At 39.3% G+C, this 20,669-nt stretch overlaps 1 protein-coding gene across 2 annotated transcripts; it reads left to right on the top strand.

Moving 5' to 3' along the window:
- The first annotated feature begins 5,185 nt into the window (after positions 1–5,185).
- Positions 5,186–8,406, top strand: LOC126825391 (uncharacterized). 2 transcript variants are annotated; one of them, XM_050555028.2, is made up of 3 exons: positions 5,186–5,814; positions 6,058–6,576; positions 6,784–8,406. In XM_050555028.2, exons 1-3 carry the CDS (start codon positions 5,550–5,552, stop codon positions 7,788–7,790), a joined length of 1,791 nt encoding a protein of 596 aa, XP_050410985.1. In that variant the 5' UTR covers positions 5,186–5,549; the 3' UTR covers positions 7,791–8,406. The 2 variants fall into 2 exon arrangements, with proteins under 2 accessions (XP_050410985.1, XP_050410986.1); XM_050555029.2 differs by having other exon boundaries at positions 5,186–6,576.
- The last annotated feature ends 12,263 nt before the right edge of the window (positions 8,407–20,669 follow it).

Genomic DNA, 20,669 nt, shown 5'->3' with positions numbered 1-20,669 from the left:
AATTATCTCCCGTGATCACCAAACACTTACAAATAATATTAACCCATGCTATCAAAAATCAATCCATTTCTGTAAAATAATTATGGACCAATATTACCAAAATATGAGATAAAGGTACAATATATTTGTTTGTGGAAAATAAATTAATTATTCAATGTTTAGTCGTTCCATTTATCATTAGAAATAGATAGTTCAAATGTTTACACTTTTTACAGGAATTAACTCATTGATATTGAAGTAATTGAAGAATTCTATCAGTTTTGGATAATAATAAGGTAATGTGATTGTATTACGTAGTATTGGGTTAGAATTGGTAGATATTTGGTATTATTTGACTAGTCTTTCAGACGCTTGCGCGACGGGGGTTGGATGGCCGAATGGTTAGCACGCGCGTGCTGTATCATAAAGCCTGTCATTGAGTCGCCTATCCAATCTCGTGGGTTTTCTCCGGGTCCTCCGGTTTCCTCCCACTGCTAAAGACCCCTACCCACAAGCGAATTATTGAAATAAAATCAAACCATATGTTAGTCCCGAAATGACCTAGTTTGTGTCGAGTGGACGTTAAACCCCATTTCTCTCTCTCTCTCGCTTGCGCGACCGGGTACTGATATTATAAATAGACCCTTCCAGTTTATTCCACTAATTAACTCCCTTTTTATTGTATAATTTAACAACTGTGATAGTTTCATAAATAATGAGGTAGTATGTGGTGGTATTTGGTGGTATTTAATTAGTATTGGGTGTAATTGGGTAAATCGTCCTGCCGGCTGTAAGCGACCATTGTGTTCTTACTGGCTTCACTCAAGATGAAAACAAACTCACAATAATGGAGATAATGCACGAAAAGGGGAATATAGTGTCTTGGGTTAGTCAGGTTCGGTTGTGTGTTAGAAGATAATATTTCTAAATACCAGCAAATTGAAGAAAACGGTTTACGTAACTACTTTAAACAGTAAGGGTTAGGGTTTAAAAAGTGCCATTTTTTACTGCTGAAAGTGCCTTTTCTCAAACCCAAAATATGCCCGTTCCCAACCCGTTGCAGGAATCCCAAATGACTCAAACCATCGACTTAAACACACCAGTCTTGTCTTATTAATGCTTCCACTTTCAAACGAATTCTTGTTGTTTAGCTGACGGTGCCCTATAGAATGACTATAGACAGACATCAATGATAGCATCTTGTGGAATCGGCGGCGTATACTACTATACACTCATGCCCATCACCGACGCGCATTAGTGCAACTTGATGTAGCATTGTTTCATGTGTGGACAGTACATGTTACAAGGCTTAAATAGTGAAGTGGCTAGGGAATAGATTCGTCTTTTTTCCCCATCATAATGCCTTGCTCGCCTTGACAATTTTCGAGTCGCGTGTTCAACTGGCTTTTTTGCTCGATTTTAAGGCTCCTTTTCAACGATTTCCGAACGTTTACTTAGACGAAAATATCAGGCAAATAGCTCTTGGAATTGCTACAGATGCAGGAAATGACGGATAAGGTTCTTGGGGGACCCCCCCCCCCCCATATCTCAGCGGCGTGCCGCGTCTCCGCGGTGAGTGCCCTCATTTTGCGGCGCCCCCCCCCCCTTTTCAAAATTCCTAGATCCGCCCCTGATCAGCGCGATTTTTTACTTACTTGTCTTCTGTGTTTTAGAGTAAGAACAACCACATTCAGCCACATCAAAATAACCAGGTTTACAACTCATGGGCATATATCCTATCATACCCATATACATCCTGTAATCCATCATATTATTCCAGTCTGGTTTCTTATCACAGGGTTCTACAAAACCAAGGTACAAGATAGTTGCTAAACGCCTGTCCCTGATAATCTACATTAAACATACATTATGCAAGAGCTAAATCTGCCTATTGCAAGTCTTCATTTAGGCTTCAGATGTTATAGAAATTATTCATTAGACCTTTATTTACACAAGCCCAACTCTGTAGACCCACGGATGGCTTGGATACAGTTTGGATATAAACAGTCGTCCATTTAAAATTAAATCAATAAATGGCGGACCAGGCTAACGTTTACCGTTAGTCGCTGATGTTACTACCGGAAACTGGTGATGAAAAGCCTGCCAAGCGAGGCTACCATAGCCACTGAGCATGTTACTTGATAATCGAAAATATGTGGATGGAGTTATCGTCTGTCAATCAAACGAACGCCAATTCTCATAGACGGTGCAGACACAATTGATGCCTATTTCTAGTGCAAACTTCCAACACTGACAATTCCGTTCAGAACAAAGTAATTTGACTGAAATTTTCAACATTTTCTTTTTTTATAATCTATTTTTGAATTATTATAGCAAGAATGGCCAACTCTTTATAAAACTCTTACCTAATGTATCTTTAATTATGCTAGTATTTTAGATAGTCACACTAAATCGCTATTTAATGTAACGATGCGTGATTTGCAATTTCACGCTAATATGTACTCAGATTGATTATTTAAAGTACCTAAGTCTCTAACTTAATATCATCCAAATTTGTACACGTTGAAAACACGAACTATTTGTCAATTAAAATCAACGTTGATGTTGTGATCTTGCCGGGAAAAGGTAGGCACCTGATATCCAATATTTAAGACAAAATAAACATTTTACCATTGGTACACGAATTGTGTACCATAGTGCGTTTCAGCGTCCTTTGTAACAAGTGACCAGAAAGAACGGGGCTAGACATATTTCACAACTCATGTCAAATGGTGACGCCATATCTTTTCTGGGGAGCATGCGCAATAGACTGGAATAACCAGACGCTAGAAATTGCCATTTGGTTTAGATTCATGCCGTATTTCGCTGGACATAACTGATTTGAAATTAGAGACAAGACGGAAACAATTTAATGTAAATCAGTTTATATACAATCAGACTACATTATTTTATGCTTTGCGACCCATTTGGGTCAATTTCTAGGTCCCAAATATTAGCGATTTAGCTCCTTTAATATTTAATTAAGAAAGCAAATCAAGATATCGACCCTAGATATTCCGGATTCGCTAACACGTTAAGATGGCGGCGGGCGTATTATTATATCATGACGTTATTCGACGAATTGGCAGTAAATTCAACTTCGAAGAAATATACACTTGTTTTGTCGACAGTCTGTCAAGAAAACAAATGAGAGATAGAATAAAAAAACAAAAATCTACCATTTATGTAAAGCGCAGCATAGATCGATGGAATTTCGCTTCATCATATTGTTGTAAATACTGAACGGATTAGAACCATAGCTGATATTGCTATTTGAAATTCAACTTTTATTATAATACAGTTTGCAAAGGATTCGTATATCACCCCGTTATGGCCAGAAAACCTTAAAGGTAATTTTTATTGTTCATTTTAATTTTAACATTATTTTTCATTTTTCGTCTCATTATTTATTATATTCATGATTTTTTGATTAACCAAAGAGTCACGTGACTCTCATTTTCCCGCTAAAAGAAAACCGCACCATGCAATTGTAACTTTGGCAGTCATTTTGGTCTCGTGGTTGTCAGTTTATATTGTTGTCATTCGAGTGCCAACCAGTATGGTTTTGTCAGTATATTGTCATTGTCAGCCAGTGTTAGAGAGTATAGGGACATAAAAACACGGTATTTGTATCATTTGTATTATTTAATTGATATTGTATGTCAGGCTTGTCAGTCGCATCTCTGTTGCATTTTGTCATGGCATGGAAGCATTGGTTACACTGATCAGTTAAAGCTAGTTGTCTCCCTTTAATTACTTTTTGAACTGTCAGTCTTCTTATTAAGAGTTGAATGATTTATGTAATTATATTCTTTGTATGCTATTTTCCATTTATATTTCATTAACCTGGTGGTTCCGTACTAAGTAAAGCCTTTATAGCAAATATTTCCCATGTCTTTGCATCTTGAACCCCATCCCTTTGGCTTGAACAGTTTATTACCTGCCAGTGTTAGTTGGAATTAGAATATTTATCAGTGGTAGTCTATTACCTGAAATTTAATGTTATTTTGAGAGAATTTATATTTGTATTTTTCAGTTAATCGTTAGATAACATTAGACAACTTTACTCATCATATTACACCCTCATCATCATCATATTTTGTATAACCTTTTCATTAAAGAACACTTATATTAACATTTAGATCTTCATTTGTCTGACTGTCAATGCATTATGTGATGCAGTATCCCGAATGGCAGTTTACTCCCTACACACCCAAATCACGCACATGGACTATAATTAGTATCGGAGGCTACACCCCGGAAAAACTCCACTAAACAAACATTGACTCAGCACGCAAAATCTGGAATCAAAAGCGTACTTAGCTTAATGTGCTATAGATATATAGAGCTTCAAATGGGCAATAATTACCCTCTTTAATAACAGGTGTAATTCAACGATCCCAAGTTTGTTTTAAATATAAAGAAATAAATCACGTTTAATTTACAACAATTCTAGAAGTGATTCTGGAAATTTACCTGGTTGTGAGCATTTTCCAGGACATGGATCTCTACAATAGAAGTCAGGTTTGCAGCCAAAACCTTGAACAAAGATAAACCCCATTGGACAGCATTTTGGTTGTTGTTTACCACCAATACATTCCCAATAAGATCTACAGCTACCATCCATCTTCGTTTTTATATCACAAGTTGATGTACATGTTTCTGAAATAAATATTTGTTGTAAAGATCAGTTTAGTGGCAATGCTTACAAAATAACTTTTACCAGAATTATACCAGCATGGTTTTTTTTATATAAATAGATATGGGCAGTTATTATTGTGTTATACATTATAAACACCGTTCGGATCAATGTCTTTTATATGTCTATGCAAACAGAGTGTCTTTTGACAGGAAGATTAACAACCTGTAGCAAAAGTTCAACTACATTAATTACTCACTATAAGGGCAGGTGACATCGTTAACATAGTTACATTTCTTGTTGTTATCATCCCAGAATTGACCAAAAGGACATTGTCTGTAGACAGCTATGATACCACCAGTAGTATTAGCATAACATTGTACATATTTATCACATTCTGTAGGATGAGGACCAACACCCATATCCACACCAGTTAGTAGTATATCACTACAGATTCCACCTATAAATACAAAATATATAAACTATTTATTTCTACACAGTAAATATGTTGAATTGACGAAGACTCGGATATCCTAATATCGACTGTTACTTTAATTACTTAATGGGCCGGTCACACAGGCTTCCGCGAGTTGATCACGTGTAATTTTGCTATAAATTTTGCAAATTTTTTCTACACGCGGTGAAAATCAACCAATTTGTCTCAGACATGCTGGACACGCGAATGACAAGTGGACCACACGCGCGCGTGTGCATCGCGTGTCCACCACGAGTCCTCCGTGTGTGAGCGCTTGTGGTCAGAAAATGGGGTCACACGCAGCGCGTGTGTATCACTTGTGCTCCACATGTGCTCCGCGTGTGAATCACGTGCCGATCACTTGTGCTCCGCTTGCCGCCCGCGTGTATAAAAGCCGCCGCGTCCGGTGTTCTGGATCAGTATCGATCAATATTCCGTAGAGTAAAGATCAAAATCATGGCACCGAAATCAAAGAAGGGCAACTCCACGCCCAAGAAGATGAAGAGGCAAGCAAGGCCCAGGCCGAAGGCAAAAGTCTCGGAGCCTGAAACTGCTACCGAGGAGGTGGAGAGCAGCACCCCCGAGCCCCCCCAGGGGAGCAAGAACAGGCAGTCCAAGAAGATGGGCATAAAGGTGACGGCTCGTGTACATGCTGCTGCTGCCGCTGCTGGTGTCCCTGGTTCCAATGGCAGTGGAGAAGAGGACGAGCTTCTTCCTGATGGTAAGTACAATTTATGTAACATGTTTTTGATTTTTTATTTGGAAATACTCGTTACTAGTATAACGTGACGTGTTCAAAATTTATTTTATTTAAATATTCGTTTACGTGGCTGTCAGAAAGTATTCAAATTTATTTATTTCAATTTTATTTATGCTGAAGTGTTCATTTGATATGTATGTTTTTCAACATTCCTTACTATTTATTAAAAATACCTTTATTTTCTCTTTTCATTTTGTACAACAGTTGCAAACACTCCAGTCAGCACGAGTGGTCCTTCTAAGAGCACTGCCACTATGCCCGTCGCCACTCAGGCTGAGCCACAGCTTGTGCCACTGGAGAACCCTGCCTCACCTTCGTCACCTGCGTCACATGACCCCACACCCGAAGTTCTGGTGCGAGAGGAGCCTGTGGAGGAGCAGAAAGAGGCTGATGGTCATGCCAAGGGCAAGGGCAAGAAGCCGAGAAAGCCAAGAGGTCCCAAGAAGGAGTGGAAGTTGCCACCTGACACAGAACAGGATCTGGTTGAGTGGATGCGAGACAGAAGTTACTTGTGGATGCGCAGTCAACGTGACTACAAGAAAAAGACAGAAGCCTGGGAAGCTAAAGCAAAAGAAATTGGTATCTCGACTGACTACCTCGGGCACTGGTGGAAGAACTTGAAGGACTGGTACGTCAGGCTGATCAAGGTTGCCAGTGGCCAGGAGCGCAAGCTTCTCACCGACAGGGACAAGTGGGTGCTGAATAATATTTCCTTCTACAAAGGTCAGTACATATGTTGATAATTATTTCAAACATTTCCATTTTTCAAAAGCATTTTTGTACATTTAATTTTAAAATTTAAAACATAATAATTACTACGATTTAGTGTAATGATTATTCAGAAATTCACTTGTCCCTAATAACAGTCCTTTAATATTGTTCAGAAAAATTTGAATGCAAAACACTTAACAAACGTTTACCTTCTTTCAGCTGCCATACCTGATGAAGAATCTGACACTGTCATGCAGATCCGACGTACTGCTGCTGCTGGCTCTACTACTGGTTCTGCCGCTGGTTCTGCCTCCACGTCCACAGCAAGACCCCCTCTGCTATCCTTGGATGACCCAGCTGAGACGGAGAGACAGTCAGGCAATGTGCTCGAAGACCTCGAGAGGGAGGCAGCAGAGCTCGGATCAGTCAACTCTAGTTTCCAGCACAGGAAGAGGAGGAGGAAGGAGGACGAGGCGGAGAGCTGGATGCCCGAACTTCGTAAAAATCTTCAGACCAACCAAACACTCCTTGCAAAGCTGATGGAAAAAATGCTCGAGGACAAGGAGAGGGAGAAGAGCCAGCGTGAACCCTTCATAAGCTATGTCACCCAGACTCTCAGGTCTTGCAGTCTTCAAGACTTCAACAATGTCAAAGAGCTCATATCGGATATACTGAAACAGATAAAGGCTCAATCTGAAAGACCCTCAGCTTCCACTTCGGCTCCTCCAACTTGCACAGCCGCCTCCTTTGGGCAGTATCATCAGTACCATCAACAGTACCCTCAGCATCAGCAGTACTTCCAGACACAGCCCAACTATTATGCCTGGCAGCATGGTGTAGGGGGAGGAGGGGGAGGATACCAACAGCAGCAGCAGTACCCTGGGCAGCAAGAGCTTCAACAACCCAACCTCAGTACTCCTCGTCAACACACAGCATCTTCAGAATCGATGCCCAGAGCACAGAGCACTGCCCTAGGTGGGGATTGGTCGTTCAACATGGAGCAGAGCAACTTCGGCCGTGTTTCACAAGACAGTATGAACACCCCACCATTCTCGACAGTGTCACCAGCAACTCACCGACCTCCCATTCTGGCATCTGCAGCTTTGGGTGCACCACCATCCTTGTCAACACCACCAGCCGTGGAACCAACAGCAGTTGAGAGTGACACTCAGTCTGTGGCTACTCAGGGAACTCGTGACAGTTACAGTGAGGATGAGGATGCATGAAGGTTTCATGTTACACTGACAGTTGTATTTTGTTGTGTTGGGATGTGGTGCATGGTGCTACAGTGACATTCCTTGAACTGATGTATTTTGTATTTTGTTTTTGCCATAGCATGGATTGCTAGCAGTGACTTTCTTTTATTTCACTTGTTATACACGTGATACGTGATAATAAAATTGTTGAACTGTTACTAATTGTTTTTCGTGAATAAATTGAACTTTGTGAAATGGTTTAAGAAATGAAATTAAAATTTGTCGAGTTTACGGCGTGATGAACGTCGGGGAAAAGTGCACTTATTTGTATAACGCACGCCGTAAACTCGACAAATTTAATTTCATTTCTTGTAATTACAACTCAACAAATTTCATTTGATTTTATCGATTTATAGCGAACAAAACTAGTAAAATTACTCCGTAGAAAAGTAGTCCGTTTGCAAAACCTTGTTCATCGCCCAATGAACTTGGATTGTATGTTGCATCTCAGTCAATCAGAAAATAGTATTTGCACCATGTGACTTAGAAGTTGTAATTATAATAAAATGAAAGTGGGAGAATATTGCAACAAAAATGTATTTCAAATGTCAAAAATAAAAGTTGAATAAATACTTTATGTAACTTCTTTTCTTTGTCATTTCAAATATTTTTATTCCAATAATCTTTCATTTTTATTTTATAACCATATTATTGAATGGCAACAAATGTAACAATACATTGAAAATAATAAATTTTAAAATTATTGCAATAAAATAAAATTACATCTCAAATGAAAAGAAATAAAAGTGAGTTTAGGACTAAAGGTCCTAAGCTTACTTTTATTTTTTTCAAATTTGAAATGTACTTTATTTTATTGCAGGATTTTTTTCATTTATTTTATTATATAATAGTTTTATCAAAGTTTTATTGCCACAAATGCTGCCCCCCCCCCCCAAACACATACTGCCACAATGCCCCCAAACACTATCATTTGTCCACACTGTCACTTCCACAAGAACTAGTCAAGGAGCATGTTGTCTTGCCATGCAACACTCCCAGCAGGGGATGAACACCATTCCATTATGAGATTCCTCTGAGCCTTGGCCAATTTGTAGTCTCTGTTGGTTCCTGGTAGGTTCTCAGGTCTTGTGTCATCCAGATTCTTTCCTCGACGCCATTCACCAGGCACCAGGGCTCCATCAGGGCGTTCAATGTCAACAAGTCTGTTTTGCATGACAGGATACCTCGTGCGCATCAGGTTGTGGAGGACCACACATGCCTTGACAATGAGCCTAACCGTGTCTGGTTGGTGCATCATTGTTGTTAGTAACACCTGGAATCTGTTGGCAAGAATGCCAAAGGCATTTTCCACCACCCGTCTTGCTCTTGACAATCTGTAGTTGAAGATTCTTTGTTTTCTTGATAGCTGTCTGTTCCCAAAGGGCTTCATCATAAAGCTTCTCAATCCAAATGCATCGTCACCCACCAGGAAGTAAGGTAGATCTTCTGTGTCCCCTGGGAGGGGAGTAGGCTGAGGGAATCCAAGAATGTCACCGTTCTGTAAGCCTTCTTTAAACTCACTGGCATTGTAGATATGCGCGTCTGATGAGGCCCCCTTGCCACTCACGTCCACCCATAAGAACTTGTAATCACTGGTCACCACAGCCAAGAGAATAATGCTGAAAAAACCCTTGTAATTGTAGAATTCAGAGCCAGAGTTGGGAGGGGCCTTGCATGCTATGTGTTTGCCGTCTATAGCTCCAATCACGTGAGGGAAATTCCACCTGTTCAGCCAATCGTCTGTAATTTGTTGCCACTGTTCGGGGGTTTCTGGAGGTGACAGCATCTCCTCACGATATACATGCACGATTGCCTCACAAACTTCACGAACAATGAGGCTTATGGTGTTGTGTGGGACACGCCAGCCATACTGCATCTCCCTGTATTTCGAGCCTGATGCAAGGTGCCTCAAGGTGATGGCCACCTTTAAGCCTGGGTCCAAGGGAGCTCGCCAATTGGTTGTCTCCTTCGTCAGTGTTGGTGTCAGCCTTTCCACCAGTTCATCATACATCACCGGAGGCATTCTCATAAAGTTCTTGAAGGCACGGGGGTCCTCGTTCCTCAGCTCCACCATCAGCCTGTCATACAGCCCCAGCTGTGGCCTGCGGTTGATCCATTGGCGCACCCATATGGCTCTGACTCTTCTTTGTCTTCTCCTCACTCTTCTTCTGACATCCAGGGCTTGCTGAACCTGAAGTAGCTGGTTCTGATGTTGCTGGAACAGCATAACCAAAGCATTACGATGCGCCGGATCCATGTTGCCTCTTCAACGTCTTGATCACAACTGATGAAAAATGGCCCACACGCGATCTTTTTATAGCAGAAATAACTAGTGGTACAAACGAGATTGGGTCGTGGACGACACGCGAATCAGTCGTGGTTCAATCGCGATTCAACGCGAAAACACGCGAATGGCCCGCGGATGACTCGTGACACAATCCCTGAGGAAGCCTTTTACACGTGGAGCACACGCTATCACAGGTGGTAGGAACGCTGTAGACACGCGGATCACAAGTGGATGACAAGTGCTACACACGCAGTCACACGAAGAAATTTTGCGTTTGCCCGCGAGTGACCACTTGTCGTCCACTTGTGATCCGCGAGTGTACCACGTGTTATCGCGTTTGGCCCGCGTTTGTACAGCGTTTACACCACGTGTGCGACACGCGGTGGCCGTTGCGCCTAATTTTTGTGCTGCTCAAAAATAAAATCGGACTCCGTGCGCGTGTAAAATTTTTCGCGCGTGTGCGCACTTGTTATTCGCGAGTCCACCACGTTTCATTCACGTGTCATTCACTTGTGACCGCGCTTACTTCGCGTTTGACAGTTCTTCCTCGCGATACACTCGTGATCAACTCGCGGAAGCCTGTGTGACCGGCCCTTAAAATTTACAAACCATTTCAAGAGATATAAATTGTTGTGAACAAGGACCAGAAATTATAAATATCAAATCCGAGTATTGAATGTAACTAAATTTAACAAATACAATACAAAACACTATACATAAAAATATTGATTTATTGCAATTTTTAACATTTAACAGAAAGCAGCAAATACATGTATAAACTATTAATGCAGGGAAGAAGCCGAATTAAAAAGTCTACGAATAACTGGGGCTTGCGTTTGATCTTCTGTTCAGTATTTATCAACTACATTATCAACCATTCCATTCAGCTGATTCGAATATATTATGGTGATGATATTGTTTTGTTCGAACGCTATTAACTTTAATTCATCTGTATGCTACTGAATGCTAACATCAATGGCAAACACATCCTTGGTAATTCCCTTGGGGCTGTTGGGTTTCAACTAGCATCCTATAGACCAATACTCATCTTTCGGGAACCTGTTCTAGTGAAAGCTGACAAAAGGTTGTTTGTTGCCCAGGATGGACGTTTCAGCTGTATCACATTTGCGGTCGTTAAAGGACAATATTGGTGCCAGTCATTATCACATATGTGTTAGAGCTGGTTAAACACATTCCAAATTTATTTTTAACACAGAGATCATTGCTACGATAGCTGAGTAATACAGGTTTCCCGTATCGGAAGTGACGAACGTCAAAGGAAAACACGAGTCGCTGCTCTATATAACTGACTGAAGTGAAGAGTGATAACAGATACACGGCCGAATTTCTACTCACTAATAATTCCTTCCAAGACCAAAAGTTGTTATATGGGACAGTAAGTGGATATCTGACAGTTCAATAAAGTAATTGAATGTCATTAGATAAGAGAACAGGAGAAAAATAGAAATAGTCCGTACATTTCCTTGTTTATATTCATTCTATACCTTATAAAAACATGGTAATGCACGGACTTTTTCTGTTTTTATTACGTGTTCTCTTATCTAGTGGCAGTCAATTCTTTTTATGAATTGTCAGATATCTTCTCGCAGTCTCACACAACAACTTTTGGTCTTCGAATGAATTATCAGTGAGCAGAAATTCGGCCGTGTATATGTTATCACTCGTCGCTTCAGTCAGTTATATAGAGCGGTGACTCGTGTTTTCCTTTGGCGTTCGTCACTTCCGATACGGGAAACCTGTATTACTCAGCTATCGTAGCAATGATCTCTGTGTTAAAAAAAATATATTTGGAATGTGTTTAACTAGCTCTAACACATATGTGATAATGACTGGCACCAATATTGTCCTTTAAAGTAACATTTCCCATTCGAAGCTCTGCAGCCGATATAGCTCTGACCAGCACAAACGTCTTCAGGGCTGGAGAAAAGTGAGCAAAGAGGTCATCTACCTATATCTGCCGAACATACTGAAATGAGTAATATAATATCTTTGTTTATAATATATACCCAGCTTACGTAGTACAATCAAAGCTGATGCTCCCTCCCCCCTCCCGGACCTCAATCACAAACTAAACAGATGATACATATCATTTACTTGTATATATACCTTTTTGTAAAACATCCAGCAATCACACTGCTGGTCTATACTTAGTCTAAGCAGACAATAGTGCAGCACATAACTGCACAAGAACAATAATGGCGAGCATTTAGACTTTGAGGCAACCAAATTTTCCTATTTTATCAATCTTTGACATATGTTTTAAGTTTCATCTAAATCGGACAAGAATTGAGATACAAACTTTGTACAATTCACATTTTGCGTGAAAGGCATCGGCCGTAACCCCAGAAGTTGCTGCCTTGTGCCTACCAAAATCGAACTTCATAAAGATCTTTTGATCCTTAACAAATATATTAGGTTCTAAATAAATAATTAACCTTTTGCATAAACGGCAAGGACCATAACCCCAGAAGTTGAGGCCTGATGCGCACCGAAATCCGAGATATGTGAGGCATAAAGGTATATTTTATCAAAATCGGATAAAAATTGTGGCCCCTAGATTGTCTACAAACAAATGTGAACAAAAATAAGGTGTTTAAAATTTTACAACTTATTGTTGAGTGCATTGGATAATTTTATTATGAACGCAACTAAGCTCTTACTGTTTATAGATCTTTACCTGTACCGTGGGTGGGTCAGAGAGATTCCGATCAGTCCAAATGTCCGTTTAATTCCTTACATGTTGATGTCTGGAATCCAGCGCCACAGCAAAACCATAAAATCTGTATGGCAAAACCATAACACCCACAACTACAAGAATGATGTAATACATCTTCTGAAAGAAAATTGCCGGCATATAGAGTAGTCAAGATGTTTATATTCAAATTTTAGTTTAATATTGTCAGATATGTAGATTGTAACTGCTTGGTAAGTAATTAACTGAATTTTATAAATTTGATTCCCTTTTAGGAGAGAACAAGAAAGTATTACACACATATTCCTGAAGCAATGGCCCGAGGAATCCCTCTCTGGCCATTGCTGGATTGGCTTCTGATACTTGAGCTTTTGAGGGAGTGTGCCTATTCTTCCCGTTCAATCAAATCTATCCCAAGTACATCAAGATAACAACCCTTCGTTTACTTTGGACAGTGATTTAAGGTATTTAAAACGACGAAAGTATTGTTCATCTCCAAACAGTATTGTTTACATTGTATTCGTTTTGATAGCCCCGTTTGTCAATATTCTGCTATGAACTGGTTAATTGGGCATAATAAAATCGTGAGTCATGACGTAACGTTATGTAAACATATTTGGAGCTCTGTTTAAAGCGTAATGATATTGTTACACAGTTAGCTATTGTTTGTTAATCGGACTATTGACCAGTCATGATTTGCTTCCTTTACAGCAGTGTTAAGTGGAATTAGGTATAATCAAACGAAACACTGCGAGGAGTATGAATTACGCGTAGATAAACAAAAATATGGTCGTCTGGATTGAATGCATTTGCTATTTAATTGTGTATATGTAGATCCCATAAATGCAAAAATAAACACAAATTAATTGAGGAATAATGGAAACTACACTATTTTAATATTATGTACTAACCAAAATCTCTGTCTTGTGTACTGCAATCTCAGAATTTCCAGAAAAAGTAAGCGAAATGTGCACGACGTTTAAATTTATTAAGACATAAAATAAGGCAAGCTACCTTTAATCTATAATGTAATTAGATTTACACAAGTTTGGCTGAAACAAGCCAACAGTGAGGCTGATGTCCCCAGCCAAAATCCCAAAAATAAATGGATGACACATATTAATTAATTGCACATTTATCTTTTTGAAAAGTATCAAGCAATCAAACTGATTATCTATAATTAGTCCATATCAAGTGTTTGAAATATCTGGGGTAATGAAACTATGCATTAAGTATCATCACTCTCCATTAGTGAGAACCAAAGTTATCTTATCCTAAAGTATCGACCAATGAAATTGCTTAGCTCTGCTTAGCTTTAACGGGAAATGTTAATCATTGAACTCAGCCAAGACATTCACCCAATGAACATCAAGTTTAAACACGCTACATCAATTAAAGGCAGAGTTATTATCTCCCAAAGTCTTGCCCAATCAAATTGCTCATCGCTACTTAGCCTGAGCACCAAATTCTCATCATCGAACTTATTCAAGGTATTGCTATTTATGAATCTTTACTCGGAGTTTCATTGCTCTTACCCAATTAAAACCAAGGTTATCATGTTCCAAAGTCTCAAACAATGAAATTGCATATCTTTGCTTAGCCTTAGTGGAAAATGCGCATGATCGAACTATGTCAAGGCATTCATCTAATAGACACCTACATCACTATCAAACAATTAGAATCAATGTTGTTGAGCCCTTACGTCTCAACCATTCAAATTACTTATCGCCCTGCTTACCCCGAGCAGAAAATGTTCATTATCGAACTTAGTCAAGGTATTGATGTAATGAAACTATACACCAAGTTTCACCACTCTCACTTAATTGCTTACCCCGAGCAGAAACTGCTCATTATCGAACTTAGTCAAGGTATTGATGTAATGAAACTATACACCAAGTTTCACCACTCTCACTTAATTGCTTATCGCCCAGATTACCCCGAGCAGAAACTGCTCATTATCCAACTTAGTCAAGGTATTGATGTAATGAAACTATACACCAAGTCATCGTGTCCCAAAGCATCAACCAATCAAATTGCTTATCTCTCCTTACCCTAAGCAGTAAATGCTCATCTTCGTACTCCATCAAGGCATTCACCCAATAAACACCTACACCAACCTTGGCCATTCTAGCTCGAATAGAAGGAAAGTTATTGTGTCCTAAAATGTGCGACGGGTAGGCAGACAGACCGACGGAAAGACCCATTCTAATAGTCCCCTGCTTTCTTCCAAATGCGGGGGGCAATAATAATTGCGAATATTTGGATATGACTACAAGATCCATCCCATTTGTATCTTTCAAATTATAAGAAATTGTCATGCCCGGATACTTGACTCGATATTTCATTTTGTACGAGAAATGTGATTGGATAACCTGTCGTATTTTTTTCTGTTGTTCTGTCAGCTTCAGGTTGAAAACTAGTTTACAATTCATAATAGACAATAATGGACATTATATGGACTATAACGTCGGAGGGGAGATGGGCAACTCAAAATTGGTTTCTTGATGTGAGATAACGCCGCAAACAGTTATATTCAGTTTAATTGTTGGATTGTCTGCGCATTAGCAATTCACTGTTTGTTGTATGGTTAGCTGTGCTGTCTATTAAATTGGATGTTTGTAATGTTTTCATTATTCACATTCGACCCCCTGCATCTATGTACATCATACGTATTGTGTCACTATATACGTTCTAAACTCTGACCAGCTGCAACCCCACAGCTAATTATATTGTTGAGATAACACTTCTTATTTTTATAAACCATTGGACCAGTGACTCGGCCGGTGGCTTTTGGTCCAGACCCAAACATTTTCTGCAGTTACCCATAATTAGTGACATATGATACCCATTCGCGTTCAAGAATTCGGCCTATGTATGTGCTGATACCATTAACGGGATTACGCGTCTATTCAAGAAGTGTAATCTCGATTCGGTTCATTGTTTGAATCTGTAAGGTTGTATTACATAATTAGTCCAGGAGCTATTAAAGATTTAATTAGCATCTCGAGTACTAAAGGTTTGAGGCCTGGAATTAGTAGATGTATGATCGCCCCCTCCCCCCTTTAAGTTATGCTTTTATGGACATCACTAGGGGGCTGTGTTCATTATTCCGCCAAAATTGGTTTTGTAACACATCTCATCAACGAATTCAGTGTGGAAATGTTCCTTAGGTCCCCCAATGGCAATATAAGTATAAATCCTTCTGAGTAGTCAATATCAGGGATTAACCTACTTTTGAGTAGGTCAAAGGTTACCATGGTCGACCACACCCGATCCACCCTAAATGCACATATCAGTACATACCCAAATTACATGCACAAAATGGGTATCAAACTGTTCCTTGGGAACCCTTGGGACAACATCAATCCTTCTGATTATTCAATTTTGGGGATTAACCCACTTCTGAGTAAATCAAAGGCCACAATTGGTCTACAATTGGTCTGCAAATCTTAGTACATACCTTCAGCACACAATGGGTATCAAACCCCCTGGGTTAACATAAATCCTCCTGATTAGTCAATTTGGGGGATAAGCCCAGTTCTGAGCCGACCAAAGGGCACCCTTGATCGACAATGCCCAATAAATGCATAGTTCAGTACATGCCTTCGATACAGACACACAATATGTATCTAACCGTTTCTTGCGACACCCTGAGTATTCAATTGTGGGGATTAACCCACTTCTGAGCAGGTCAAATGATACCATGAATTCTTCTGAATTGTCAGTTTTAGAGATTAACTTTATGCTGAGTAGGTCAAAGGGTACCATGGGTCGGTTCTGCCAAGTTGCACATTCCATGCAACATACAGCTGCCAAACTATTCCTTGGGACCCACTGGGGGAAATATGAATACAATTTGGTTATATTGTATAAATGCCAGTCCTTCTTAGTTCTCAATTTAGAGGATTATTAAGTATAGACACGTCCATGTTCTGCGGGCATAACAGCTGAAACAAAGGTACTGCACTGAGCTTTGGTCCCCAATTACAGATTTAAAAAATGACAAAATACCAAGACTGGGAACATGTGGCAGGTATTGGGGAATACCCCAGTATCCGGTATTCAAAGAAAACCCTTTAAATAGGAAACCTGCCCGGAGTTATTATTCCCCGAAATTGACAACTCCGAGAGATTCATATTTCCCCAGACAGAGCCAACCCATGGTAATCAGTGCGGGGTTAATCTGTAAAACTGACAACTCAGAAGAATTCATATTGTTTGACTTTGTGCTTGTACTGAAGAGGTGCATTAAAGGTCGAATGGGCAGGGCCGACGAATAGGGTCCCCACATTTTACAGCTCAGGAGGATTCATGCATGTACTGAAGGTATGTACTGAGATATGCATTTAAGGTGGATTGGACGTTGCCGATCAATTGTACCTTTTGACCTACTCAGTGGTGGGTCAATCCTCAAAATTAATTACTCGGGAAGATTCATATTGATACGTATTTTGTGTTTGTACTACTGAAAGTATGTACTGACCTATGCATTTAGGTGGATTGGGCGAAGTACCCTTTGACATACCCAGAAGTGGGTTAAATCTTAAAATTGACTACTCAGGCGGGGGGGGGGGGGGTATTATTCCCAGGGGGTACCAAATAACAGTCCAGTCCCCATTTTGTGCTTGTACTGAAAGTTTGTACCGAGATGTACATTTAAGGTGAATTGGACGCAGCCGACCAATGGTGACCATTGATCTACACAGAAGTGGGTTAATCCCCAAAATTGACAGCTGTCTAGTCGTTCCGGTGGTACGAAAACCCGAGGTCCCGTGTATACATTGGCGTGCACGTAAAGGGTCCCTTGACAGTTGGAATCCTATATAAGAGTAGGCCATGGTGCTGCTGTCGGGCAAAATTTCCCTCATAGTACACTGTATGGCGTATGCCCGTCTTCATTAGCCCAGTTCGGAGCAGAACTGTAAGACGTTAAACCATTTCATTTAACTGATTACTCAGAAAGATTTATAATATTGTTATTGGGGATCCTAATTTTGGCGGAATTGTGAACAGCGACCCATGGTGGCGTCCTAAAAAGCACAACCTAAGCGTTGCTTTATTTGGGGGTCCCGATCACACATTTACTAATTCCAGGCCCCAAACCTTTTGTACTCGAGATGCTAATAAAATCTTTACTAGCTCCTGGACTAAATGACTGTTTCATTGAAAATTTCAAGAAGTGTGTCTTGCACAGTAACTTGGACATACATGCATTTTCCAATCAATGGTGATATATTATATCTAAGAAATATGTCCCTAAATAGTTTTTTTAAGTAATATGTGTGGGGATACTAAACATAAACCCCAAATTGGGCTACAGATGAAGTGGTGACCAATAAATGCATAAAGAGTTAGTTTTCACTCATTTATCAAGTCTTAAATCTTATAGGGGAATATCTTCGCCTACCTGCTTAATAACCCCCCGTCTGCATGATATCCAGGAATAAATTCAGATACGTCGGAAAGTACCGGAATTTATCGAGGAATGACGGTTGGAACTTGTATAATTAGAAAGCAAAATTAAAAAAATAATAATCGGCGCTAAACTTACTAGCAAATGATGGTGTTGGGGCTGTAGTAGTTGTGATATAGGTAGGTGGGCTGGTAACTATAACTATTGACAAAATATTAAACAATAGAAAGGACCAATGAATATACACATCAACAAAAAGTCAGAAACAGAAGATTTGTTATTTGATGAAGGGTACATAATTAGACAATAGTGAGCATTATATAAAATAATAAGTAAAGGGTAAAAGCACGTGGGTGCCGAACATATGTATTAAAATTATAAGAAGGTTACGTACTATTTGATATAAAATATAAAAGCACCCGCCATTTACTATGTATATGATTATTTTTATAGTTTCCTTTTATTAGTTGTGAATGCCCTAAATTGCGTGTATAAATATATCTGACAAAATGCATACCTGGTGAACAAAGTATCCTTCTAAAATTATCTAGACTGACAGGAATGTTATTAAAGTCTGACGCATAGAAAATCCTAGAATTATCACCCGCTATATTTTCTAGGTCCATTAATAAAACACGCCTTCCCACTCCCATGGCGTATGTATTTATACTGATGTTTCGTGTAATATCAGCGACAATTGACGTAAGGTTCATGTTTTCAGACTGGCCTGTGGTGATTACTAAGATATGTTGTTCAACATTGCGGGAACTAGCCGTCAAAATGGACACTGCAGTTTGAAGTCCTTTATCAACTGAAACTGGCCCAGCTAAAAATGGCAAAGAAGCAACTATGTCATTGATGGCACTGGTGTCTTCAAGTAGAGGACTACCCTGTGCTCTACTACCAAATACCGTAACACTTATTTTGATACCAACATTGGTAGGAATAGAGGATATGAAATCTTGGACAGCCCCCTTAATAGTTGTAAAACCAGAAGCGGTAGCTGCAGATGAACTGTCTATGACAATCATTAGGTCAAATGCACTGGAGCCGCAAGCTGAAATAGTAAACGGTGCAAAGGCATTTGCTGTCAATGAAAATCATCAGGTCAAATAATAAATGGCCCATAGATATAAAAGATTAAAGGAGCTAAATTTCTATTCTTAGAACTATAAATTAGACGAAAATGGGTCGAAAAGTACACAATAATGTAATCGCACATGCATATGAATTGATTTACATTCAAGTTTTTATTTTAATTTCTAATCGGTTACGTTTGGCGAAATACGCGAGCAGTCCAAATGTAATGACAGTCGTTTGCGCCCGGTTAGTCCAGTACTGTTTGACATGTCATGTCCGTACATACAATTTGCCTCGTTCAGCAAAGCATACAAAAAACGACGCTGCAAACTGATTTTAAAAGGTTTATTGTGCCTTAAATTGGATACGAGGAGCCCATATTTTCACGGTAAAATAACATCAATATTTATTAATATGGGTCAATGATATTAATGTTTTGAATGTCGAAGATTATGGATAATATTTAGTTAGAGATTTAGCTACTTTAACCTGCTTGTTATGAAAATCGTCGGATTAAAAAATAATTGTTGCAAATAAATTAGCTGTCTGTGACAGTTATGTCATTGAAATGATAAAGCCGAGTTTCTAAATAACCTGAATTATTAAAGGGGCCATATACAATTACAGCATATCGCAAAAAAAGGAAAATAAATATTGATTTGATTTTACATTTCCCCCTAATTCTATCTTTCCATAAAAGTAAAAGCAATTTTCACAAACCCTTTGGCCTTGTCGTTGTCATACTTGGTGTTGTTTGTGGTGGTGGTGTAGTAGTTACTGTTGTCGACGGTACCGGGGCTATAAAATAAGCAGTAAAGTTGGTTTAAAAAAAAACAATCCTGTGCACCATTGAGGCATGTGGTCCTTCCAAATTGGGAAAATATATATCATTTGAAAAATTGCATCCGTTTTTTTGGGGGGGGGGGGGGTTTTGGGGGGGGGGAGAAAAGGTAAGTATATCCTGTCGTGTTCAGTTTTTTAAATATAGCAAAAGCTTCAGCTGGTGAGTTGAACACTTGAAGTCTTCTTGGCAAGAGGTAAATTGTTAACATTTCCTGACACAAGATTATACACCATCTAGGATATTATTAGGATATATAATATTATGTCTCAGTTTTTTGGGATAGTTGTGCTATTGGGATTCTGAGGAACTTTTGACATAAAAAACCGGGTTTATGAAATATCATTTGTTATAATCTAATGAGCTAAACAAGAGTAATTTTGGTCATAGAAAAGGGCCGAAAACTGGATGGTCCAGTGTAATTAAAGTAGTGCACAACCATACCAGTGGGAATTGGAATAAAAGGAAAGAATGATGGCCATTGTGAGTATAATACTAAATGGGAATTAGTATCA

The sequence above is a fragment of the Patella vulgata genome, chromosome 6 (genome assembly GCF_932274485.2).
Source record: "Patella vulgata chromosome 6, xgPatVulg1.2, whole genome shotgun sequence".
Taxonomy (NCBI): domain Eukaryota; kingdom Metazoa; phylum Mollusca; class Gastropoda; family Patellidae; genus Patella; species Patella vulgata.
Note: the sequence above shows the minus strand (reverse complement) of the source record. Positions and strands in the feature narration are given on the sequence as shown.